This window comes from Mastigoproctus giganteus, chromosome 3 (genome assembly GCF_048544385.1).
Source record: "Mastigoproctus giganteus isolate SK-2022 chromosome 3, ASM4854438v1, whole genome shotgun sequence".
Taxonomy (NCBI): Eukaryota; Metazoa; Arthropoda; class Arachnida; order Uropygi; family Thelyphonidae; genus Mastigoproctus; species Mastigoproctus giganteus.
Window position 1 is genome coordinate 227134213 of NC_143577.1, and position 23290 is coordinate 227157502.

The 23290-nt window shown below is 33.6% G+C and overlaps 1 protein-coding gene across 1 annotated transcript in view; it reads right to left on the reverse strand.

Annotated features, from left to right (window-relative positions):
* Nucleotides 1-3570: 3570 nt before the first annotated feature.
* The window catches only part of LOC150088804 (acetylcholine receptor subunit alpha-like 1), a 65383-nt gene continuing 45663 nt past the window's right edge, over nt 3571-23290 (reverse strand). Inside the window, exons 2-6 of the mRNA XM_090370907.1 lie at nt 18603-18647; nt 17334-17443; nt 14946-15126; nt 11771-12577; nt 3571-3945 (exon numbers count right to left, since the gene is read on the reverse strand). Of these exons, the coding sequence (XP_090227033.1) occupies nt 3757-3945; nt 11771-12577; nt 14946-15126; nt 17334-17443; nt 18603-18647 (1332 nt within the window). The 3' untranslated portion in view covers nt 3571-3756. The remainder of the gene's footprint in view (nt 3946-11770; nt 12578-14945; nt 15127-17333; nt 17444-18602; nt 18648-23290) is intronic.

Here is a 23290-nt window from a genome sequence, read left to right on the forward strand (position 1 = left end):
GTGACACATTGGAAGGTCAAACTTCGAAAAAAGGTGAGAGAGAAAAAGAATAAAGTACTTTTCTCGATTATCCCATTAAGCATCCCTCGTAGTAACGCCTCCATACTTCAAGCGAGTATAATTATCGAGAAAAGTTGTTTGTAGTGCATAGAAGAGGCGGCCATTTTGTTTAAAAGTACCCACACATGTATCATTCAGCACTTCTCCTAAAGAACTACATTTATTCTTTCCACACTTTAGTATAATGAGAAGGCTTACAAAAATCCTCTTCAATTGATGCCTAGGGGTTCTCCGAAGCATTATGAGTTACTAAAGTGGAAAACTTTAATTGAAAAAAGCCAGACGCCATTACCAAGATTTTCACTAGGGGAATCCTTACCACCCCTTGTGTTTGTGCAAATTAACGTTGCTTTTCCTATTTGCTTTCTGTAAATTCCCAGGCCAAGAAGCTAAAAGAAAACTGGAAGGAACGTTTCTGTATCAAAATCGATTGAGAAAATCGACGTATGAGATGTTGAGCAGAGCGCATGCGTCAACTGGTGATTTTTAAATGGAAGTTTTGTCTTTTAAAAGTCCATGATTTTTTTTTTTTTTTTATTTTATAGCACAAGGGGTGCTATGGAGAAAATTAAGAAAATCTGGCGCAATTACTTGGAAGATAAATTTATAAATAATATTACGGGGGTCATTTTACGGGGTTTTAATGTCAAACAGAAAACCCCCTAAAGCATTTCGAGTTTTAAAAAAATAAAATTTCTCTAACAAAAATTAATTGCATCCTAACATCATGCGTAAAGCGAAAGAGTAAAGAACCTCCGTTAGCATCACCTGTTGCCATGGCAATGACAGGGATTGTTATTTGTATGAGTGTAATTACTGTGGCTATTTTTATTATATTTTTTGGTCGAAGTTAATTAGTGTTCAGTAATTTCATTTAAAAAATCTTTGTACGCATTCTACACCATTTTTTTTTATGAATAAACAAAAAACTATTTCCCATTGCAGTTAAATGCACTACCTGGACAAAAGTTTGTGCTCAGTCATATGAAGACAACTTCACTGATGTGCTCTAATGATGATATTTAGGTAAATATCTAGGTAAATATTTAGGTAAATTATTCGATGTATGATTTCAGTTTGTGGAAAATATCGATTGTTTTATTTATTTTTTTATAGCTTTGATGTCTCGTGTGTTATTCAATATTTTTAGTAGTCAGTGTCGATATATTTATTAAAAGAAAAAATCAGACAGGAGTACACACTAAAATTCCAAAATTTTATTATCACTTTAAAAGAGACAAGAAAAGAATTCTAAAGGAGCCTATTTACCAGTTACACATTAATAATATTATAAATTAACATAAAAAAAATGCACACTAACAAATGAAAGAGGGATGCTTCTCCTTTAGCTCAAATACAGTATCAGTATTCGTTTACATTCGCAGAGATTTTTGGAAGGTATGTTCGTATTATATGTACACGTTTTTGCATATATTTACAGTACAGTATGGGTAATTGATAAAACAGAATCGTACACTTTGATTTTTAAGATTTATGAAATTGAGCATGTAGTACAGAGTAATACACATTTGGAAGAACAGTGTAGTAAATACAATGCAGTATTCTACGTAACACATAGGAGCATATACTCTAGTACACAGCCATCTTTTTATTTAAGGAAGCCCAGTGTAAATTATATATTTCATTCTCAGAATTATGGACACGAATCAGATATTTAAATAAATTATCAATTATCCATTAGAAAAAGAAATTAATTAAAGTTCCCTTCATTGCGTTATCTCTAATGTGCAGGAGAAACACGCATTGTTCAAGAAATGGTCACTGCGCATGCGTTAATACTAATGGGTATTGTGAATTTTTATTTCTCATAAATGCAATTTAAATATACTTTTAATTCTCAGAATTATGAACATGAATTAGATATTCAATTAAATTATCATTTATTCATTAGAAAAAAAAAATTAATTAACATTCTCTTCATTGCGTTAGCTTTTAATGTGCAGTAGAAATACATAAACTCTGTTTTGGTTACTGCGCATGCGTTAGTCTTCTATTGGATGTATTGTGAATTTTTATTTCTCATAAATGCAATTTAAATATACTTTATTTCAATAAGAAATTATTATTGACCAATAAAAATAATAATAAATATTTTTCAATAAGAAATACTTTATTTCAATAAGAAATTATTATTGACCAATAAAAATAATAATAAATATTTATTCAATAAGAAATACTTTATTTCGATAAGGAATAAAACACAATTGAATAATAGAAGTTTAAATATAATAATAAGATAATGTACTGCATATTATTTTATTCTTTAACACATAAATAAAACGGACGGAATATTTTAAGTGTTATTTAAAGTAAGATTATTTTATAAATATTATGGAAGTGAATAAATTAAGATTTTTAAAAGAATATTCGCATAATCGCCATATTGGAGAACTTGGTCTCCATAGCAACGTTTTCTGCTATTTTAAAAGGTTTGGGAGGTCAATGACTTTAATCATCATGGCCACTGCTCCCTGGCCCTTTATTGAGATTATCACTAGCAGTGAATTCCGGGCGAGTCTTTGTAGCGTTGATTCAAGAACCACAGAAAAATGCAATGAATTACACTACGTTATCAAAAGTATTAGGACACGAAGGAATAAGCACGTATTATGCAAATATTGTAGAGGAAAGTAGGATGCTAGAGAATAATTGGTGCATAAGATGGGGTCTTTTATAAGCAATGCAGAAACGAACTCAGAGAATCTGGGAAACAGATCTGTGTTGATATTATATTTAAATATTTCGGATGAAATGGATAAATTGTTTTCCATTGGAGAGCCTTTGTTTTTAATTCATCCATAGTAAAATTTGATCAGTAGATGTTGTTTTGTCGAGTGTCCCATTACTGGGTCTGACATAACCTCGTGATCAACGCAGAAGTTCAGTAGCACACGTGTTTAAATTGATCGTGGTTCGACCTCACGTGATTGCTAAATACGGTAATGATTATATCCTTGTAAAAATTATTAGTTGTAAACTTCTCTGACTTTGTAGTCATACCGGAGTATAAACAGAACTTTTTTTTTAGCCCATTTACGTAATGTTTACTTATTTATTTACTTTTGGTAACAAAGTACACACGAAGTCATTTTAATTACGCAATCACGCTTTCCCTTCAAGAATGAATATATACTCGTAAATAAAAATTGTAAAATAACCTTTTTGCTATGCAGACACGTTTAGACATACAAAAAACAGACCCGTAATTCTATTCTCTTTGGCATTAAGCTAGACAAATAATTCCACTCTTTATTCTCCGTGTAAAGCGAATGAAATTTTTATTCAAATACGCCTACAGAGTTTGAAATGACGTTCTTTATTTTCTCCTGAAGCTTTGAAAGAGATGTTAAGTCAATAAAAGAAGTTGCCTTTATCGAGAGATGAAATTTATCCTAGATGAATTCTTTGTGTAGGTAAATTGCAGTCTGATACTAAAGACAAGACACACACACATGCACACACAGAAACATTGCCTCTGTTTTTTATAAAGAAAACAATAAGGGAAGGAAGGAAGGTCGAACACGACTTCTGACAGATCTTAATAAACGCTTCACTTGTGCACAACAGCCAATGTCAGAGTTCTTTGACGCAGAACCCTCTCAGATGGACTTTGACAGTTTTAAGTGTTGCTGTTATGCTCAGAAAGAAAAGTTGTTTTACCCATTTTTCCGTGAATCAGTCTGGGAGATGGCGTTGTAGCCTAGGGGTTACCTTGGAAAACAAGACGTCGATTGGTTCTTTTTCGTCGTAGAAGGCGGGTGCTCTGAGAATGATGCCTGCGGTCCCAAGAACGCAGGCGAATGTGAAGATCCACAAAAAGAGTCTATCTAAAACCATTGCGACAAACTGCCAGTCACCTTCTATCTGCAAAAAAAAAAAAATAAATAAAAAAATAAATAATAAACAAAAATATATACATAATTGAAACACGCTGAACCAAGCAGTTCAAGAAATGGGGCAAAGGCATATAAATGAAGAATTATAATATGTAAAGTAAAATTGAACTTAAAAAATATAGAATATGGAGAATATAAAGGTATGTGTGCCCTAAGCTATAAACAAAAGAGAAGCCTTAAAAAAATAATGGAAAATATAAAAAAAAAAAACATATATAAGTTCACGGTTACCAGATGTCTGCATATTGAGTAACGCACGCATTGAACTTGATATTTAAAACGAAAAGTAAACAAATCTTTCTTAAAACAGGCACAATAAGAACTGCTACGTTCTTGGAGGTCGTTGCTGTGCAACAGCGATCTTGTAGAATTCCTCCGTTTACATCACAAGAACACTGGATAATTCCCTAATTCTCTACTGCCTTTATCTGAGAGCAGAAAGCAGGAAAAACTTTCTGATTTCAAATGTATCGCATGGACCTTTACTGTATTTTCAATAGTTCAATGCTGATATTAAAAGATTAGGTTGAAATATGCTTTTCATAGATATTCTTTGTACGTACACGTGTAGTATAATATCAACTTTTGTGGAAGATCAAAAGATGTTTTTTGTTAAAAATATCCTTTCTAAAAAGTTTTGTTTTATGTTTGTTGTTTACATCCGTTTTCCAGCATAATTCCAGCATAATCAAATCAAATTAATCTCATTCTCATCGATAGAAATGCCGACATCATAATTTAAATGGAAATCACTTCATTGCCTTTCATGTAAGCTCCTTGATGGTGCAATTATAGAACAAGATAAGTTAAATTTCAGACTAAGGCTAGAGGCTAAGAATCAAAATTGGGCCTGAAACTTTTTGGGATCAACAAAACATACCCTAAAATTTGGTGTCGATCAAATTTATCTTTCTTGGGTAATGTCCAAGCATCCGAAATATAATTTCACCACTCTCCAACACGTGCTGAGGCACCTCAACCCAGTGATTCTACAAGCTAAACGTACCTAAATCTCCTCGGAGGAGATCTAGGTACGTTTCAGGATCTAGATCACATCGCTTTTCAATCTGATTCATCTTATGACTAGTCTCAGCCTTGCCTGCGAAGTGGAACAAGATTCCAGCCTCTATCTTTACAAAATTTGTAGGACGTTTCTTTGATATTGCGCTACCTTGAGATAAAGAGGTTAATCTTCTATTTATTTAAAACGAGTAATGATTAAAAATGAGTCCTGAAACAGGCGATCACAGCAGTGTCTTATTCTTTATCTATGTCATTTCTTTAAAGCTGGTGCAATACCAAGGTAGGTGGAAAAGGAGCGAATTTCGTTATTATGTGAACATTATCTTTCTCACAAAAGAACTAAAATTCACATCGTGGGACAATATCGTACATAGATTATAAATGGATAAGCAATAAGTATAATTAATTAAAAATATAATATTTTTTGTAACTCAGTAAAACTATTATTAACAATCACTATTACATATCCTAACTTTCCTTTAAAAATAAAGTACAGCATCATCTGCATTTACTAGACAATTTAAAATCCTTCATTATTTCGAAACGTTCAATTGAATACCAGCTATTTTATAATTTAAAAAATACTGTTTATTTTAATCATATTATACAGTTTTTAGTAGATAATTCTATTTTATATAGAAATATTTAAAATAAAACAAATATAGTTAGCTATTAATCTATATGGAATCTGTCATAATTACTAGGTTGAGGTATCTTTATCTATCATTGGCTATTACGTGTCACATGTAAACACGTCACATTCATACGTCATTTTTGATAGAAAAATTATTTTAGTTCACTATTCTGTTCCTATGAGGCGCTCAAAGCTCTAATCATCTGCCATTTTGTAAAAAAAAAATTAAAAAAGCCTTGAAAGAAACTTGAAGACATAAAAATGGTATTATTGCTCGCTAGCTTTTCTCTATTTTTTTCTTCACTCTAAGCACAACACACGCAAAGGGGGGTACAGTGTGATATTATTATATTGAAAATCCTTCAGCTATCCTCGCTAACAGACGATCCTTCATTTCAGTGCGAAGTATTGTGACGGTATAAACTGGCCGTATCCGTCATTCTCCCTGTAAGTCGTCTACAATTGGTCTCAGAGGCTCCCTGTAACACAAACGCTTCTTCCACGAGCCTTTTAGAGAACTTAAACCCCTAAGAACTTTGACCCGAAAGATATCTGCTGTAGCCAGACGCCGCGACAAATATTTCTAGACGCACATCCTCGTCTCGATTGTGGTGGGGGGGAAGGGGTGATAAATGCGATCATCCGACAGTGAACGCGTTTCAGGCTCGCTACCATTCCTCCATTTGTGGCCAGTCGGCATAATCGATCTTTGCTTATTTTGACTCATAAAGCGATTGGTCGAGAAGTAGCATCATTTTTTCTAACAATGTGTCGATGGATGGTAGAAGTTATCAATCCTCTAAGTGGATATTACCTAGAGTCATGATTTATTGAACATGAGTAATAGTTATGATTATAACAATATACTGCACTAGCCAATGACGTAGAATTGATGATTTATTGATGATTACATTTGTTTTAATGCAGTGCAATACCAAGGAAATTCGTTGTAAAGGCAAAATTTATTCTGCGCATGATTTTTTATGATTATAAAATAATTAAAACATTCATAAAACGATTTAAAAGCATTGTGCACATAATTTTTTATGATTATGTCAACAATAAACTAGCCAATGAGTAGAATGGCTGATTTATTGATGATGACATTTGTTTGAAGGTGGTACAAAAGGCAACTCATTGAAATGGCAAAGTTCATTCTGCGCATTGTTTATGATTATAAAATGATTAAAACATTTATAAAATGATTTAAAAACATTCTGAATATGATTTTTTATGATTTTAATAATACACTGCACTAGCCAATGACATAGATTATTGATGATGACACTTGTTTCAATATGGTACAATACCTAGCAACTCGTTGTAAAAGCGATGTTCATTCTGCACATGATTTTTTATGATTATAAATTGATTCAAAAAACACATGTAAAATATTAAAAAAACATATATATATATATTTTTTTTTTTTTATGATTATAACAATATACTGCACTAGCCAATGATGTAGGATTGACGATTTATTGATGGTGACATTTGTTGGAAGTAGTACAATACCAAGGCAACTCGTTGTAATGGCAAACTTCATTCTGCGCATCATTGTTTATGATTATAAAATGATTTTAAAAACATATATAAAATGATTAAAACATTTATAAAATTATTTAAAAAACATTTCGAGCATGATTTTTTATGATTAAAACAATGGTAATCCCCTGGCATTTTCTGCCGTGAAGGGAATTTGTCACTTACCAATGTAAACCTATATTTAAATTTGGTACGACAAATAAAGATACTGCACTAGACAATGAAGTAGATTAGTGATGATGACACTTGTTTGAAGGTGGTGCAACAAACTATCAACTCGTAAAGGCGAATTTAAAATAATGTTATGCATGTTTTTTAATCATTTTATAAATGTTTTTTAAATCAATTTATAATTACAAAAATCATGTAGTAGTAGTAGTGGCATGTGATGCAAGAAAGCAAATGTATGAGCTTATGCAGCATCAGCCAAAAAAAAAAAAAAAAAAAAAAATCACACCATTCCCTCCAAATGCCTGTCCAGTTCCTCCTTAAATTTATTCAACCTATCAACTTCCACAACGACAGATGGAAGTTTGTTCCAGCAATTAACCACCCGCTGGCTAAAGGCAAATTTCCGCACATCTATTCTACATCTGTCCTTTCTTAATTTCAATGTATGCTCCCTTACTTTCGTAATCAAAACAAGTGGAAGGATCCCATCAGAATTCAGCGTGCTCAACCCATTCAAGGCCTTATACACCTCAATCAGATCATCTCGCAAGTGCCTAGTCTCGAGCCACTGCAATTTGCAGATCTTAAGCCTCTCTTAGTAAGAGGATCCCTTAATTCCCCTCACCAATCTTGTTGCCCTTCTCTGTACACGCTCAAGTAAATCTACATCCTTCCTAAAATGAGGCCTCCAGACCTGTACGCAGTACTCAAGGCGTGGCCTGACCATTGCCTTATACAGAGGGATAATCACCTCCTTTTCCCTGCTAGCAAAATTCCTATATATCATTGACAAAACCCCATGACCTGCCCTGGCAGCCTGTCTGCCTTGCTCAGAAAACTTCATATCTGACTGCACAATTACTCCCAGGTCTTTTTCATTTTCTACCACCTTAAGTGTAGCACCACACAGTTGGTACGTTTCTCTGGGGTTACTTCTACCCATATGCAGTACTTTGCATTTGTCAAGGTTAAACTTCAGTTGCCACTTCTTAGCCCATCTGCCCAAATTATCTAGATCCTGTTGCAGTAGCACACTGCCATTGCTGTCATTAACAACCCTGCCAACCTTTGTATCATCTGCAAACTTCGACATTAAGCCTGATATACCTTCATCAATATCATTGATAAATATACAAAACAACAGTGGACGCCACACCGAACCCTGTGGGACTCCACTAATAACATTAGTCCACAAAGAGCAGCACCCATTGATTACCACCTTTTTGTCTTCTCCCACTTAACCATCCTTTTATCCATTGTAGCAACTTACCCTTAATACCATTCTGCTCCAATTTGTACAATAGTCTTCCATGCGCAACAGTGTCAAAAGCTTTCTTGAAATCCAAATATATGATATCAAAATTATTTTTTGCATCCAGTTCCTTTGTAACCACATCATAATATCCTATCAAATTTGTCAGAGAAGACTTTCCCTTAACAAACCCATGCATGCTGTGTCTGAATTATTGCTGCAGTCTTGTCTAGATGATCCTGCAATGCATCTTTAACCAGTGACTCCATTATTTTACCCGGAACAGAAGTTAAACTAACTGGTCTGTAATTACTCGTGTCACCCTTTGATCCCCCCCCTTGTGAATTGGGGATACATTTGCACATCTCCAGTCCGTGGGAACCTCCCATGAGTCCAAGGATTCTCTCATAATTATGGCTAAGGGTTTGCTTAGCTGCTTTGCCGCCTCCTTTAATATAACTGGATAGATCCCATCCACCCCAGGTGCGTTTCTTATGTTTAACTTCAATAATTTCTCCTCCACTTTGCTCTCAGTTATTACAAAATCATTATGTATCCTGCTACAATTTGATAACCTTCTGCCATTTTCAAACCTTAATAATTCCTCACGTGTGAATGTAGATGCAAAATACTCATTCAGTTTGTTTGCTATCTGAGCAGGATCATCAACAGTCGAACCATCGATATCAAGTGGACCAATCAGATTCATCCATTCCTTTTAGAGGTTATATAAGTAAAGAAATCCTTGCTGTTTTTCTTAGCATCTTTTGCCAAGGATTTCTCGTAATCTGCCTTCGCTTGCCTAACCTCCTTTGTGACCTGATTACAGACTAGCTTATATCTGCCATAGGCTTCTGAGTCACTTGATAATTTATATGCATCCCAAGCATTTTTCTTCACTGTCACGAGTCTCATTAGTTCATTAGATAACCATTTAGGCCTAAACCTTGAACAATATTTCTTAATAGGTATATGTATAGGTATGTGCAGAATAAACTTTGCGTTCGTTTACGAGTTGCTGGTATTGCACCACCTTGAAGCAAGTGTCATCATCAATAATCTACGTCAGTGGCTAGTGCAGTATATTGTTATAATCATAAAAAATCAGCGAATCATTTTGAGCATGATTTTTTATGATTATAACAATATACTGCACTAGCCAATGACGTAGTCTGGCTGATTTATTAATAATGACATTTATTTGAAGGTGGTACAATATGAAGGCAACTCGCTGTAATGGCAGAGTTCATTCTGGACATCATTGTTTATGATTATAAAATGATTTTAAAAACATTCTGGGTATGATTTTTATGATTATAACAATATACCGCACTAGCCAATGACGTAGGTTATTGATGATGACACTTTCTTCAAGGTGGTGCAATACCAGCAACTCGTAAACGCGAAGTTCATTCTGCGCTTGATTTTAATGATTATAAATTGATTTAAAAAAAACATATATAAAATGATTTAAAAATATACATAACATGATTTTAAAAATATTCTGAGCATGATTTTTTATGATTATAACAATATACTGCACTAACCAATGGCGTAGAATGGCTGATTTATTGATGGTGACGTTTGTTTGAATGTGGTGCAATATCAAGGTAACTTGATGTAAAGTTAAATTTCATTCTGCGCATAATTAGCAACGAGTAAAAAATCAGGAAAATATTTTATTTTTCGGCCTCAATACCGCCATAAAAATGCAAATTTAATGATCACCGTAACATGGAAAGTAATTATTAGTGAAGACTGTAACATTTGGGTAGTGATTTAGAATTTAAACGACTTATGGTGTTTTGTGAAGAGAATCAAAGACCTTGCCCGGTGTTCCAAGTTAAAGTTTCCTGATGGGATCGCCTTAAAAAGATACCCGTGTGCAAAATACCCAGCACCTGAGCTGGTAATACGTGGAGACGGAAAAGAGCTGTCAAAGACGTAGAGGTGTTCTGTTTAATTTAGGCTTACACAAACACAATTGTTCTGGCACGTCATAGCCTTAATTGAATTACGAACTTATCTCGTTCACTGAATTTCTTTAGCGCTCCCCTCTTCTGTCAAGTTTCACACCACGGAGACTTTTGGTCCTTGTTACTCAGCACACGCATACGGACACACACAAAGAAACATCGATATCATTACACATAATTAAAGTTACTCTTTCTTTCTTTCTTTTTTTTTCTTTTTTTTTTTTTTTTTTTTTTGAGCTTTACCAGACACTATCCTGCTTATTTCAAACATTTTGTTAGCTCAACGCTTCTGAAGTGAATAAATAGTTAAACGTAATACTCACCACAAAAGAGGATGCTATTATCTATATCTGAAAGAAAAATTCCAAGTGCGGTATTTTTTATTGCATGCATATTACTTAAAAAGTCACAATGTTGTTACTAAAATAGACAAAACATCTCTCAAATGTAAATATAGTACTTTAATACAAGAGATAAAATCTGGTGTGTAAAGTAGCTACACTACCGTCACTTCTAGTGAAATATAAGAATATTATATATATATAATGTCGTCTTCAGGGGCCAACCATTGAAATCATAAGAAAGACAATAATGTGTAGGCGTCGTTTCTGACATGAAATATACGCTCGGTATACAGTAGTAGTGGTATAGAAAATTGAAATTGACAGTTAAAGATGTATATATGTTGAGTAGAATAACAAGAGAGTGGAAACAAGAAAACAAAAAATGGAAAAGAGAAGGGAGAAAATGGGGAAGTAGACTGGTGCACACAGTTAAAATGTTTTAAAATATGTTTTCAAATATCTTTACCTTTAATTCCATTAGACTAATAAATAATGCAATAGTTTTAATACTAACATCAGAAGAAACTTGCCTCTGCAATGAGCTTCCCTGGCACTGCACTACTTTTAAACATAGCATCACTAAAAGGTTAACTGGCAATTTATTTAAAAGATGAGACTGCTGTGATAGTGTTTTGAGGACATATACACGAACTTCTACGAACTTTTTTTTTCTTTATTTTCAGGTCCTGAAAGTATGGCCCATAGGTTATGAAACAACTTGCATATACCTCCCTGCAAAAAGTTTTCGATACAATGCTACATAACCAGAGTTAGAGATAATTGCTGACTCCACTATGTTTTGGCATTTAAAAAATATTTTTAAAAAAATTTTACCATTACGATCTTACCTCTGAGAAGCTGTCTCTATTTTCCATGTGTTGGGCAATGAACCTTACGTTCAAAACGGCTCTTTCCAATTCAGGAGAAAGTCTTCTATCGTTAGACGTTGCACTAACACCAGGTTCCAAGCCAACGATCTCTTCTGCCATTGAGGGAACTGCATAGGTACCATGAAAAGTGCATTCGTAGTCCCCCGTCAAGGGCTTTTCCCCAGAAGGATGTTCCTGGAGTTCGTCCAACTGATCCGTTAATTTGTCTTCGTTCTCGTCCGGCCTTTGCATCATCAAAACACGTGGAAGGAATTCGATGAACACTTTCTTCACCCACGGCGCCATCCTGTGGGTGGAAGGCGATCTAAAATTCACATTGAGAACGGCAATGGTAACACATACTGAGAAAGACACAAGAATCATGGTAAACAGCAGGTATTTACCAAGTAACGGGACCGTTAATGATGTCGGAGGTATAATTTCCGACAGCAGAAGGAAGAACACGCCCAGAGAAAGAACGATGGAAATACTTAAAGATACTTTTTCTCCACTGTCAGAAGGAAGATAAAAGACAATGACTGACAGCAAAGAAATTGCCACACACGGGATAATGAGGTTCACCGTATAGAAGAGAGTCTTCCGACGAAGGGTGATATTGAAGGTAATGTCGGGATAAGGTTCTTCACAACAGCTGTAAAATTTCTCTTTTCTCAAAGCCGGCACGGCTATTATGTCCCATTCGACACTTAGATAAAATTCGGTGAGGTCAATTCCCATGTCTATTACGTTGGAGTCGTCAGTCTGATGCTTGTGTTTGAGATCAACCTGAAATAACAAGGCATACAGTAAGTACTTCACGTAATCTTCTTCCAATTCACAATAGATATGGATTTCTGCAGTCTCAAGAACGTATCTACTGCGATCGATAACAATCGTTCTAACTTTAAACCGTTATACTTCGTTTTAGTTGAAAACAAATGTTCAAATATGACAAAAAATAAGAATTTTGTGATCGATTACTTACCAAAATAAAGAGTATGTTCAAATATGGCAAAAGAGCTCATTATTTCTGTGATTAATATTACTTATTAAAATGAAGAGAATGTTCAAATATGACAAAAATTTATCAAAATACAGAGATGTTCAAATATTATTTGGTTTTTAGGAGCATTAATAACTAAAGCTATATTGCTCCGGGGATATGCGGTGGTCATTCCCTGACCTTTCCGCATCTAATGGTCATGGGCTCGAACCGCGGTCTAATCAAGAAGCGTGTGCTATGCACTGCTGCTCCTGCCCACCTGCCTACGGAGGCGCCTGAAGGTTCACATATGACAAAAACTAAGAATTCTGTGATCAGTGTTACTTATCAAAATAAAGAGAATGGTCAAAATTTGAGAAAACTGAGAATTGTGTGATCAATTACTTACCGAAATAAAGAAAATGTTCAAACATGACAAGAATTTTGTGATCAATTCAAATAGGACAAAAACTTTGTGGTATTTGAGCATTCTCGTCTTAGTTTAACTAAAAATCTAACTTTCGTCTGTTTTGTTTTTGTGATTGATCACAGAATATCACAAAATCTAAGTTTTTGTCTGTCTCAGGTCTGTCTGTTTGACCTGAGAATTTGAACTAAAATTCTTAGTTTTTGTACATTCTCTCTATTTATCAAAATAAAGAGAATGTTCAAATATGACAAGAATTCTGTGATCCAAAATGTTCAAATATGACAAAAACTAAGAATATATTGTGATCAATTACTTTATAAAAATGAAGAGAATATGACAAAAATTTATCAAAAATTTATCAAAATAAAGAGTGTGATCGATTAAATACTTCTTTAAAATGAAGAGCCTACAAACTATTGAATAATCTTCAATAAACAATGAAGAATCAATCCATAAACATTTATTTCCCCTTCATAAATATTTTTATATAGGAATTATTAATGAGCTAGAAAAAGGTGTTTAAAATTACTCTAAAATTATTAAATATATTTAAATGATTTTAGAATAAATACATTATTATTTATTTTAATATAATTTATTTAAGTAGTTAAAGTTTAATAACGTATACATATATTCGTAAATTTAACATTAACTGAAGGTGCTTGCTTTCGCTTATGTTTATTAACTGTAGTACTCTAAACGAAATTTTGTCCAAACTGTAACGTATTTTAGAAGAAGATAATTAAATGTGGTGTAATTCAAGAATATTTTTTAAGCGTTTGTTTATGTACAGTCATTCAAATTTTAAAAATATTACGGAACTGGAAGGAAAAAAATATATTCCAAACAAAGACTCCAGTTCCAGGAACTGGCATAGAGTATATCGTGAGAATATTTGTTATCGGCCAGATCAGTGACAAAACTCGAAATCAAGATGCTGCCTTTTACTAATTGTAATATATGCTATAAACTATATAAAATAATCTATAATTTATATATATAACTAAATAAAATCAAAATTAAAATAAAATAACAAAGTAACAATCTATAAGAGGGGTAATCATTTATTTCGTGGACTAGTGCAAGATCTTATCTTAATTGTTATCATCTGAATCTTCTGTGGATTTCTCCTTCTCGAAATATTCTCCCTCGAACTTTACACACTTTTGCCACTGTCCTATACATGCATTAAATGCTTCTTGAAGCCATTTATCGAAAGACTGCGAAATGCTTTCATTGTGTTGAACGCGAAACGTTTGCCTTTCAGAGCTTTCTTCATACCTGGAAACAGGAAGAAATCACACGGGGCTAAGTTTGGTAAATAAGGGGGATGTGGCAGAACCTCGGCACCTATGGCAATGAGACAATCATTAGACACTTCAGTCACCGCTTTAACTATTTCCGGTGCATTTAAACCTTGTTTGACACAATAACGAATCACATATCGCTGTTCAATCTTTATATCCGACATGATACTTGCTTCAAAACGATCTTAAAATGTACAAATGAAGGAAAATTTAACTTTAAATTTATAAATTAATGACTATTTCTGCTCCTTTTATAAAGAAAGTCTGCATGCTTTTGTCACAATTAGGAGAAATTATCAACATATGCTAATTAGGCAACAGCGCCATCTGGTGTTTAATGGGCGAACTAGCCTAAGGACTCGCCAAAATATTAGGGGTATGATATAACGCGTACATAAATGTTGCTGCTGTTAAAAATGAAGATAAATTTCTTACCGTATAACCATCATACGTCCAAGAGCCGAACTTCATGAAGCAAGTCTGTTCATCAAAAGGAAAAAATTCTACATCTATTCCACACGAACTTTTATAAATAGCCGGAGGTTTCCAGATTACTGACCCGTCAAAATGGAGTATCGCCTTTGTCATAATGGTCACCTCATAGTTTCCATCAGCACTAAAAAAAAAGAAACAAACAAAACAAGTTTTTTTTATGTTGTTACCACTGTGTCTATTGTAAGGATTCGATAAAAAGTGCTTTGCCCATTGGACCAAGTCGCTAGGGTAAAGGTTATCTCCGACGTAAAGCACCCCATATTTACCGTCATTTGCCACGTTAGTTTTGATTAGACCTTTTCGTCTGTCCTGCTGGATGTTTCTTTAGGGCACAATCAGCCAAGAGTGGGGATGATTCGGGGAGCTAATGAGATAGTTATGTAAGTGGATTATGGCAGCAGTGGAGAAACCCTGCAAAGTGCTTCTCGCAACGTAGAAATCTCCGGAACAAACACAAAAAAAGTTTGCTGTTTTTTTTTCTTTTCCTTAGAGTCTTTTCTTCTTTTTTTTCTCCTCTGTCTCGCTCTGCGAGGAAGCTCACTTAGACCTTCGATACAAACATTGCGTTCATTAATCGTATGTCGATTCTCCTTAAAGAAGTTCAGTGGAGTTCGTGCAGTCGCTAAAACTTAAGGCGTTCAAACGACATGAGCTGATGGCTTTGGAGGGATGTTGGGAGGAAGAAACTGTTTCGGTAGTAAAACAACAGTATTTCCGATTTAAAAAATGGGTACCAATATAAACTTCGTGTGTATAAGAAAAAAAACGTAACTGATTGAGAAAGAGGGAGTGTTGTTTACGATGAACATCGAGTCAACTAATAGAGTCACTCTATTCTCAACCACTTTGAAGCTAGCGAAGATTGCGCATGTTTGGAGATCGGTCCTTGCTGGAGGAATCCAATAAAGATCTGTCTGTTTGGCATTAAAAACTTACTCCATACACACGTAAAGGAAGTTTCCAGAAAATAGAAGTCAAATGGATGAATGAGGAAGTGAAAAGTTGGTTATATGATTTTGGAGTTGGGTGGTAAATCGATGTTGATGGATGTGGAAGCTGTTCTGACTGGTTTAGAAGAGACTGAGAGAATTATAGATGCCAAAGTATCTATAGAAAAGACATTCAACAAAACATCCACGAGACAGAGTGGAGAGACTTTGTAAAGGACGGGTCATTAATTAACCTGACTGCCCTCTTTTGAATGGAATCTAAAAGCCTGATAGAGGTTTGTGGGCACCACCCCCAGATATGGGAACAATATTCGATGGTAGGAAGGATTTGCGATTAGCAGGAATTATCATAAATCCTCCGAGAACAAAAAACAGCCCAGGTTTTTAGATGCAGAGGAAGCAGTAGTTGTGATGTGCTTATTCCAAGACAGATTAGAAGTCAGGATAATCCCTAATTGAGATATGTGATCCTGTCCAGAAATCTGAGTATCGTCGAAAATAAGTATAGGAGAAGAAGGATCGTTTTTGAGAGATATAAGAGAGGACTGGGTTATAGACGGATTGAAATTGACTAAGTTATCTTAGCTCCAGCGGAGATTTGGCTGAAGATCGGTATGTAAGAAATTAGTGAGGGGTGTTCCAGTAGTTGAGGCTGTTTAGGCATGGCAAAGTTTCTCAAACTAGAAGAATGAATGCAATGTGCTATCATCAGCAGAACTTAGATAAAATTTATAATCAGTGGAAGAAGCTTCTTTGATGTTTCTCTGATTTCTTAATAAACCTAACGTTAATTTCCAAATGCCTGCCACTAGAAACTAGAGACTTGCTACATTAACACCAACAGAGAATTTACAATTTTGTGCTGTGATTCAAAATCATCACTCTGCTTATTTAACACGTACACTCAGCTGTGTTGTCATCACTTTTGGAGAATTTGCAATGATTTTACAAATAATTGCAAACACACCATGAACGGAGCCTTACTCGATATGTTTCCTACAGAATTTACAGTTTTATTTTATTTATCTTGAGTGGCCCCAGATAGAAGCCAATTGGGGTGAGTATTCAAATGTTTTAAAGAACATACCGTTACTATTGATGGCAGTTTTAATCCCCCGTTGCATCATTAGGGACTATCAAAGTTATTCCATTTCTGTTTGAGAATGAATCTCACATCTTTCATATTTTTTAGGTTCTCAGAGCTGTGGCTTTTCGTTCCAGATTCCCAATGGAATTCATGCTCAACAGCTGTGAGGCTACCATTCAGGGTATGGTTTTTCCCTACATCGGGAGGGATGCGCTATCTCTAATAAATTGGTAAGAACAGCGAACAATCACATTTAAAAATAACAACGGAAATTATTTAAAAACTAATTACTTGTTATAAAGTACGATATCCGGCAGCCATATTTGTTCTGCTGGAACATGAAGTTTCGAAACTCCTCCATATTCTTCCGGATCCCATCTGAGCTTATAATCATTCCACTCCTAAATAGGCCAAATGACAGAATGAAAATACCATTATATTTTGTGAGCGTAGAAACAATAGTATTTTTAATCTTACATTTATAATGTTTCTTGCAAAATATATAACATTAAGGGATTTTTCGATTCATTTATCTTTTAATTTTATTGAAACAGATTTAATTTTATTGAAACAGATTTAATTTTAATTTTAAATAAAAAAAAGTAATACAATAAAAAAATTATTCCCTTCTAATTTTTATTTTTGAAATAAAAACTAGAGGGGAAATAATTCTTAGAATAGTACACCATAATAAGTAAACGATATTAAAACATGTGTACCGTATCATGACGTCAAATGACTAAGTAACGCATTTGATTACTTAAGTGTTACTGAAGCGTCTTAATCAAATGCGTTATTAACGCTGAAATGCGTAACTTAAGTGTTACTGACGCTAAGTAATCACTTAAGCAATGTGTTGCTTAAGTGATTACTTAGCAACAATAGATTACTTAACAATAGGTTGCTTAAGTGATTAATTAATCAATTACTTAAGTGATTAATTCAATCACTTAAGCAATGTGTTGCTTAAGTGATTGAATTAAATGCGTTATTTAAGCATCAGTAAAATATCACTTAAGTTACTAATGCACTGCTTAAGTGTTATTTAAGCGTCATCTATGACGTCCCAACGATATGTTCCTTAAGTGTTTATGACGCTAAGTAATCACTTAAGCAATGTGTTACTTAAGCTTAAGTAACACAGTAATCAAATGTGTTACTTAAATGTTACTGACGCTTAAGTGATTAAATGTGTTACTTAAGCATCACTTAAATGTTACTGATGCACTACTTTTACTGCTTAAGTGATTAAATGTGTTACTTAAGCATCACTTAAATGTTACTGATGCACTACTTTTACTGCTTAAGTGTTACTAAGCGTTGGCGATGACGTCATCTATGAAGTCACGACTCTTTTAAGTAACAAAGTATACTTTACATCTTTTAGATGCATTTATTAACATTCCTCGTTAACGAAAAATACAAATTGCGTGCATTAATTAATTGAAGAGGTAAACAATTTAGAAGAACTTGCTCTCAGAGTCGTTAATATTCGATTAAAATAATTAGGCAAGTCAAAAAGAAGGACAAAAAGCTTGCTTTTATTCTCAAGACACTTACTTGCTCGACCCACACATTGGTTGTCATTATCTGGTTCTTTAGATTCTGTAAATAACAAAGAATGGTTGCTATTTAGAAATGATCATAAAACAGAAGAGAGTAATGATGCCAAAATATTAAATAAGCAATGATTATGAGTTTTGTGCATCGTTTATAAAAGTATTTATGATAATTGCTGCCAATATCCTTAATGACATATTAGTGCAGGTACAGGGGGAGGGGGGCAAATGCCTCTTGCGGTACAACTGGCACAACCAATAAAAGGGTTTTCCCTTAAATGTTAAAGATTAATGTATGTTGGAACAGCACGCAGATGTGGATTCGTTTATTTCTTTCATTAACAGTGTGCTGAATGAATTAATTTTCGAACAATTAAACAAAACTGAAGCCTTATATATATGAATAATAAAATTATGTTTATAGGTCCAGCATGGTTTCAATAATCCGATCTCTTTTATGCAAGTCCCATATATTCGGAGGTTGCCTACCAAAATAACTGATATCTAATTCTAAAAGTAAGAAGTGGTTAATTTGGAACTTTTCAAAAATATTTTCCTTTCCTTTATCGCTAGTTGCCTTGGTATTGCACTACTTTTAAACAAATAGCAACAAATACCTGCCCGCCCACCGATGAGAAGCCAACAAGCAACGAAACGGTGCTTAACCGGCTCTAGTGTTTGGAAATTTGCCTACCTGACAACCTTTTCTTAGGATTTTTCACTAATCCAACGTTTCCACCAGAAAATTCAAGTTTTTTTAAGTCTATAAAACAGACAACCCGACCTTTAGGACGCACATATACAAACGCAATACCGAACTGTATCATTGTAGGGTTATCAGACCATGATAGCGATTTCAGTAATAATTTAAGAAGACACAAATGCATTGTAGGTAATAATTTTGCTTATGTATTTAAAAATAATCTAGTGACTTTCCCCAGAAGGGGGATCACTAGATTATTCTTGTCAGATATTTACTATTTTGTATCCCAAAGTGAGACAGAACAAATTAAACTCGACAGTTTTTTTTTTTTTTATTTAATTATAATTTTTTTAAAGTTAAGGAAGAAAGAAGACATATATATCAGAAAGTACACTAAGGATTAAAGAAAATAGAGGCGAATTATTGTCCTTCGTTTTGCAAAAGACGTCGCAAAATGCATTTACTTTTGAAGGGGCGGTGTAGAAGGAATACTTTTAAAGAATATGCTTATGATTTAGCTGCGAGCGCTCTCATTTTCAATTTATTACAATGATCTATTGTAATTGTTGAAATTTTCATGTTTCCATGATGCAATTTGAATTCATGATTTCCATTTCATGAATCTGAAATGACTTTCAAATACGTCAGTGGAAAGTGAACATGCCACTGTAGATATAAATATGTTAATATAATTTATTTTTCTTGTACTGCAGGCTGTGCACACAACCATATGTAATTCCAATGAATATAGCGAAGATGCTTCTCCTAACAACTTACCAGAATGCACAGATTTATGAAGACAACAAAAACTAAGAGGAGAAGACACGACAAAAAAAAAAAAAAAGAAATGTGGTCAGTTATGCGGCCGATCCGTCTAAGAAGTGATTGATGACTCTTAGATATTGTCCTGTCATTCCCTTGGTCATACTGCATATGCTGGATGCTACATTAAGAGACAAACGTCAGCAGAAAATATTTGCAAATGTTTCATTTTTCTAGTGCTGCAGAAGTGAAGAAAGAAAACATTTGAATGCCTATATTTATATAAAACAGAAGCTATAAAACGAGATATTTACATAATAATAAAAGTAAGAATTTGAAACAGTGCCAAACGATTGTCATTTCATTATTCATACAATGAAAGATGACTATTGTTATTTCTCATTATTGCTTCGTTCGCCAATAAATTGTCGTCTGCAACAAAGATGACGCAACAATATTATTAATGAATTTCTCAATAATCGTTTGCTAGCAGTGAAAACAGAACTATTTCAGACGATAAAAGCATAATTAAGCAAAGTGAAATAATAACAGTGAAATGAATTCAGTCTTTTTCATTGTTAGTCGGTAATAACCTCTTAGTGCCAAACGATAAATCAATTCTATCGTTGAGAGAAAATCCACATTTGTCTTCAAAATCCCAACCTGCTTGTCTGTGTCCCCACAGAGGTGTGATAAACGATCTCTCTGGGCAAGTGCGTTTTCCTATTGTTTATAGCCAACCCTCAAGTTTCGTGCAAACGTACATTTAAATTCCATTTGCAATTCTTATTCTAAACTTTACAGAATTCTTTTCTTTTCTTATTCTTAAGCGTACAAGATTTCGTTTAGATGAGCTTCCCTTGTCACGTAACGCACAAGTTAGCATGTTCGCCAATTTGATTTGGATCTGTGTATGTTCCCGGATAAAAATAACAGTTATTATAACAACAAATACCTCGATATTTCACCTGCAAATCTTCAAGTAATAGTGACCAGGAATAAACTCCATCCTTATGTAAGTTCGGAATTTTTTTTCGCCTTCCTTTATTTTAAATAATTTCTTAATATCAAGAGGTGAAGCAGGGGAGTCAGAGCATTTCACAAAGCAATTCCTGATAAAAATAGTTCAAGGAAAACGGAAATTAAGAAGTTCTTTAAGAGTAAACGAAGTTAACAGGAATAGATAGATTAAAATTAATGTTTAAATTTAAATTTTTCACTAAGAAAATACTTCAGAAATGATTGTGGATTAAGAGGCGAAATATTTTGCCACAATCGTGAGTTGAAATCTGAAATAATTGAACAATAAAATTTGGTTACGAGTCTCAACAATTCTTCGTTAAGAGTCAAAGAGTTCAACAATGAAAATAAGAGTACGAGGTCAACAATTAAAATAAGAGAGTAAGAGTTCAACAATGAAAATAAGAGTACGAGGTCAACAATTAAAATAAGAGAGTAAGAGTTCAACAATGAAAATAAGAGATTAAGAGTTCAACAATGAAAAGATCAAGAATTAAACTAGCTCAACAATTACGACACAATAAGCATCAATATGTCAAGAATCATTCGACTAAGAATTACTGGAACACGAGTAAATTAGGATCGAAGTGAATTAAGAGGAAACTTACTGCACGAATAACCAAAAGAAGAAATTCAGTTCAAACATGTAGGAAATTAGTTCAAGAACAAGAGTAAATTAAGGGAAAAATTAATTCAAGCAAGAGTGAAATAAGAGAAACTACTTTTTAAAAGTCATTTTTTTAACAGTAAAATAAGAAGAACAAAATTATTTTACAATAAGAAGGAATATCACTGAAGGAAGAGTGAATTATGCGAAACTTAGTTCAAGCAAGAGGAAGTTAAGAGGAAAATTGGTTCATGAATTTGGTGAATTGGTTTAATTCACCAAATTAAAAGAAAATTACTTCATGAATTGGAGTAAATTAAGAGCAAGCTTACTTCAGAACAAAGGGAAATTACTTCAAAAATAGGCGAAATAAGAGAAGTTTAATTCAGAGAAGGTAAATTAATAGGATTAATAGGTAAATTAAGAGGAAAAGTACTTCGAGAATTTGAGTGAACTAAGAGCAAAATTACTTCAAAGAGAAAGACAGAAAAACAAAGAAGGACTTACTTAAATATCAAGAGTAAATAAATTAAGAGTAAAATTTTGCTTCGAGAAAAAGTAAATTAAGAGAAAAGCCAGTGCAAGGATAAGAATAAATTAAGAGGAAAATTACTTTCAGAACAAGGAGGAATATCACTCATGGAAGAGTGAATTATATGAAGCTTAGTTCAAGCAAGAGGAAGTTAAGAGGGGAAAATTTGTTCATGAATAGCACCAAATTAAAAGGAAACACTGGAGTGAATTAAGAGTAAAATTAACCAAGAGAATGATTATTTCAGGCAAGGCAGTAATTTTAAACTCTCCAATGAAAACGTTTGTAATTTAGGACACAAATCTCATATCGATTTACTTGATTTAGTATCTCAGAATAAACTATGTATAAAATAGTTACAGTTTTACTTCTTATAACAACAATAGTTTTATAGGCTTAAAAAACAAAAATATTGATCTCTGATGATGTGAGGCTACCAAAACTAGTTATCTCGGTATTGCACTACCAATAACTAACACCGATAACATCTAACATCATAATTATGCGAATAATCATTTGGCTATCAGGTCTTGCATTGATAGGTGTCTCCCCTCCTACAATAAGGTAACAAAAACACGACTATTTGGAAACTGACTCTTGGAAGAAGTGTTACTTATTGGTAACTCAATACCGAGACAACTCATTGTGGTAGTCTCACGCTGTGAGAGATCAGTGTCGTTGCATTAAGATAATCTTTAATCAAACAAGCTATTGTTCGTTGCATACGCTGTCTATCGAAGCATATTAAAATGCCATTAAGAGCAAATTAGTTAAGAGAAAATAAGTCATTAAGTTAAAAATACTCGAAGACTACAAAAAATCAAGAGTTAGAATTAATATTATAAATGTCGTTTTACTTGATTTAGCAAATAGATTTGTGATTAAGAAATTTTAAATTAAAGATTACGGATTAAAAGATCAAGAGGTACGATCCCGAGCATAAACTGAATTGTATATTTTTAAATTTCCTGCGTTGACAGGGTTAATTAAGAGCTCGAAATATTTCAGGAATGAACGCAATAAAACGCCCCTGTGGATTGAGTAATTCTTCGCAAAATCTTTCTT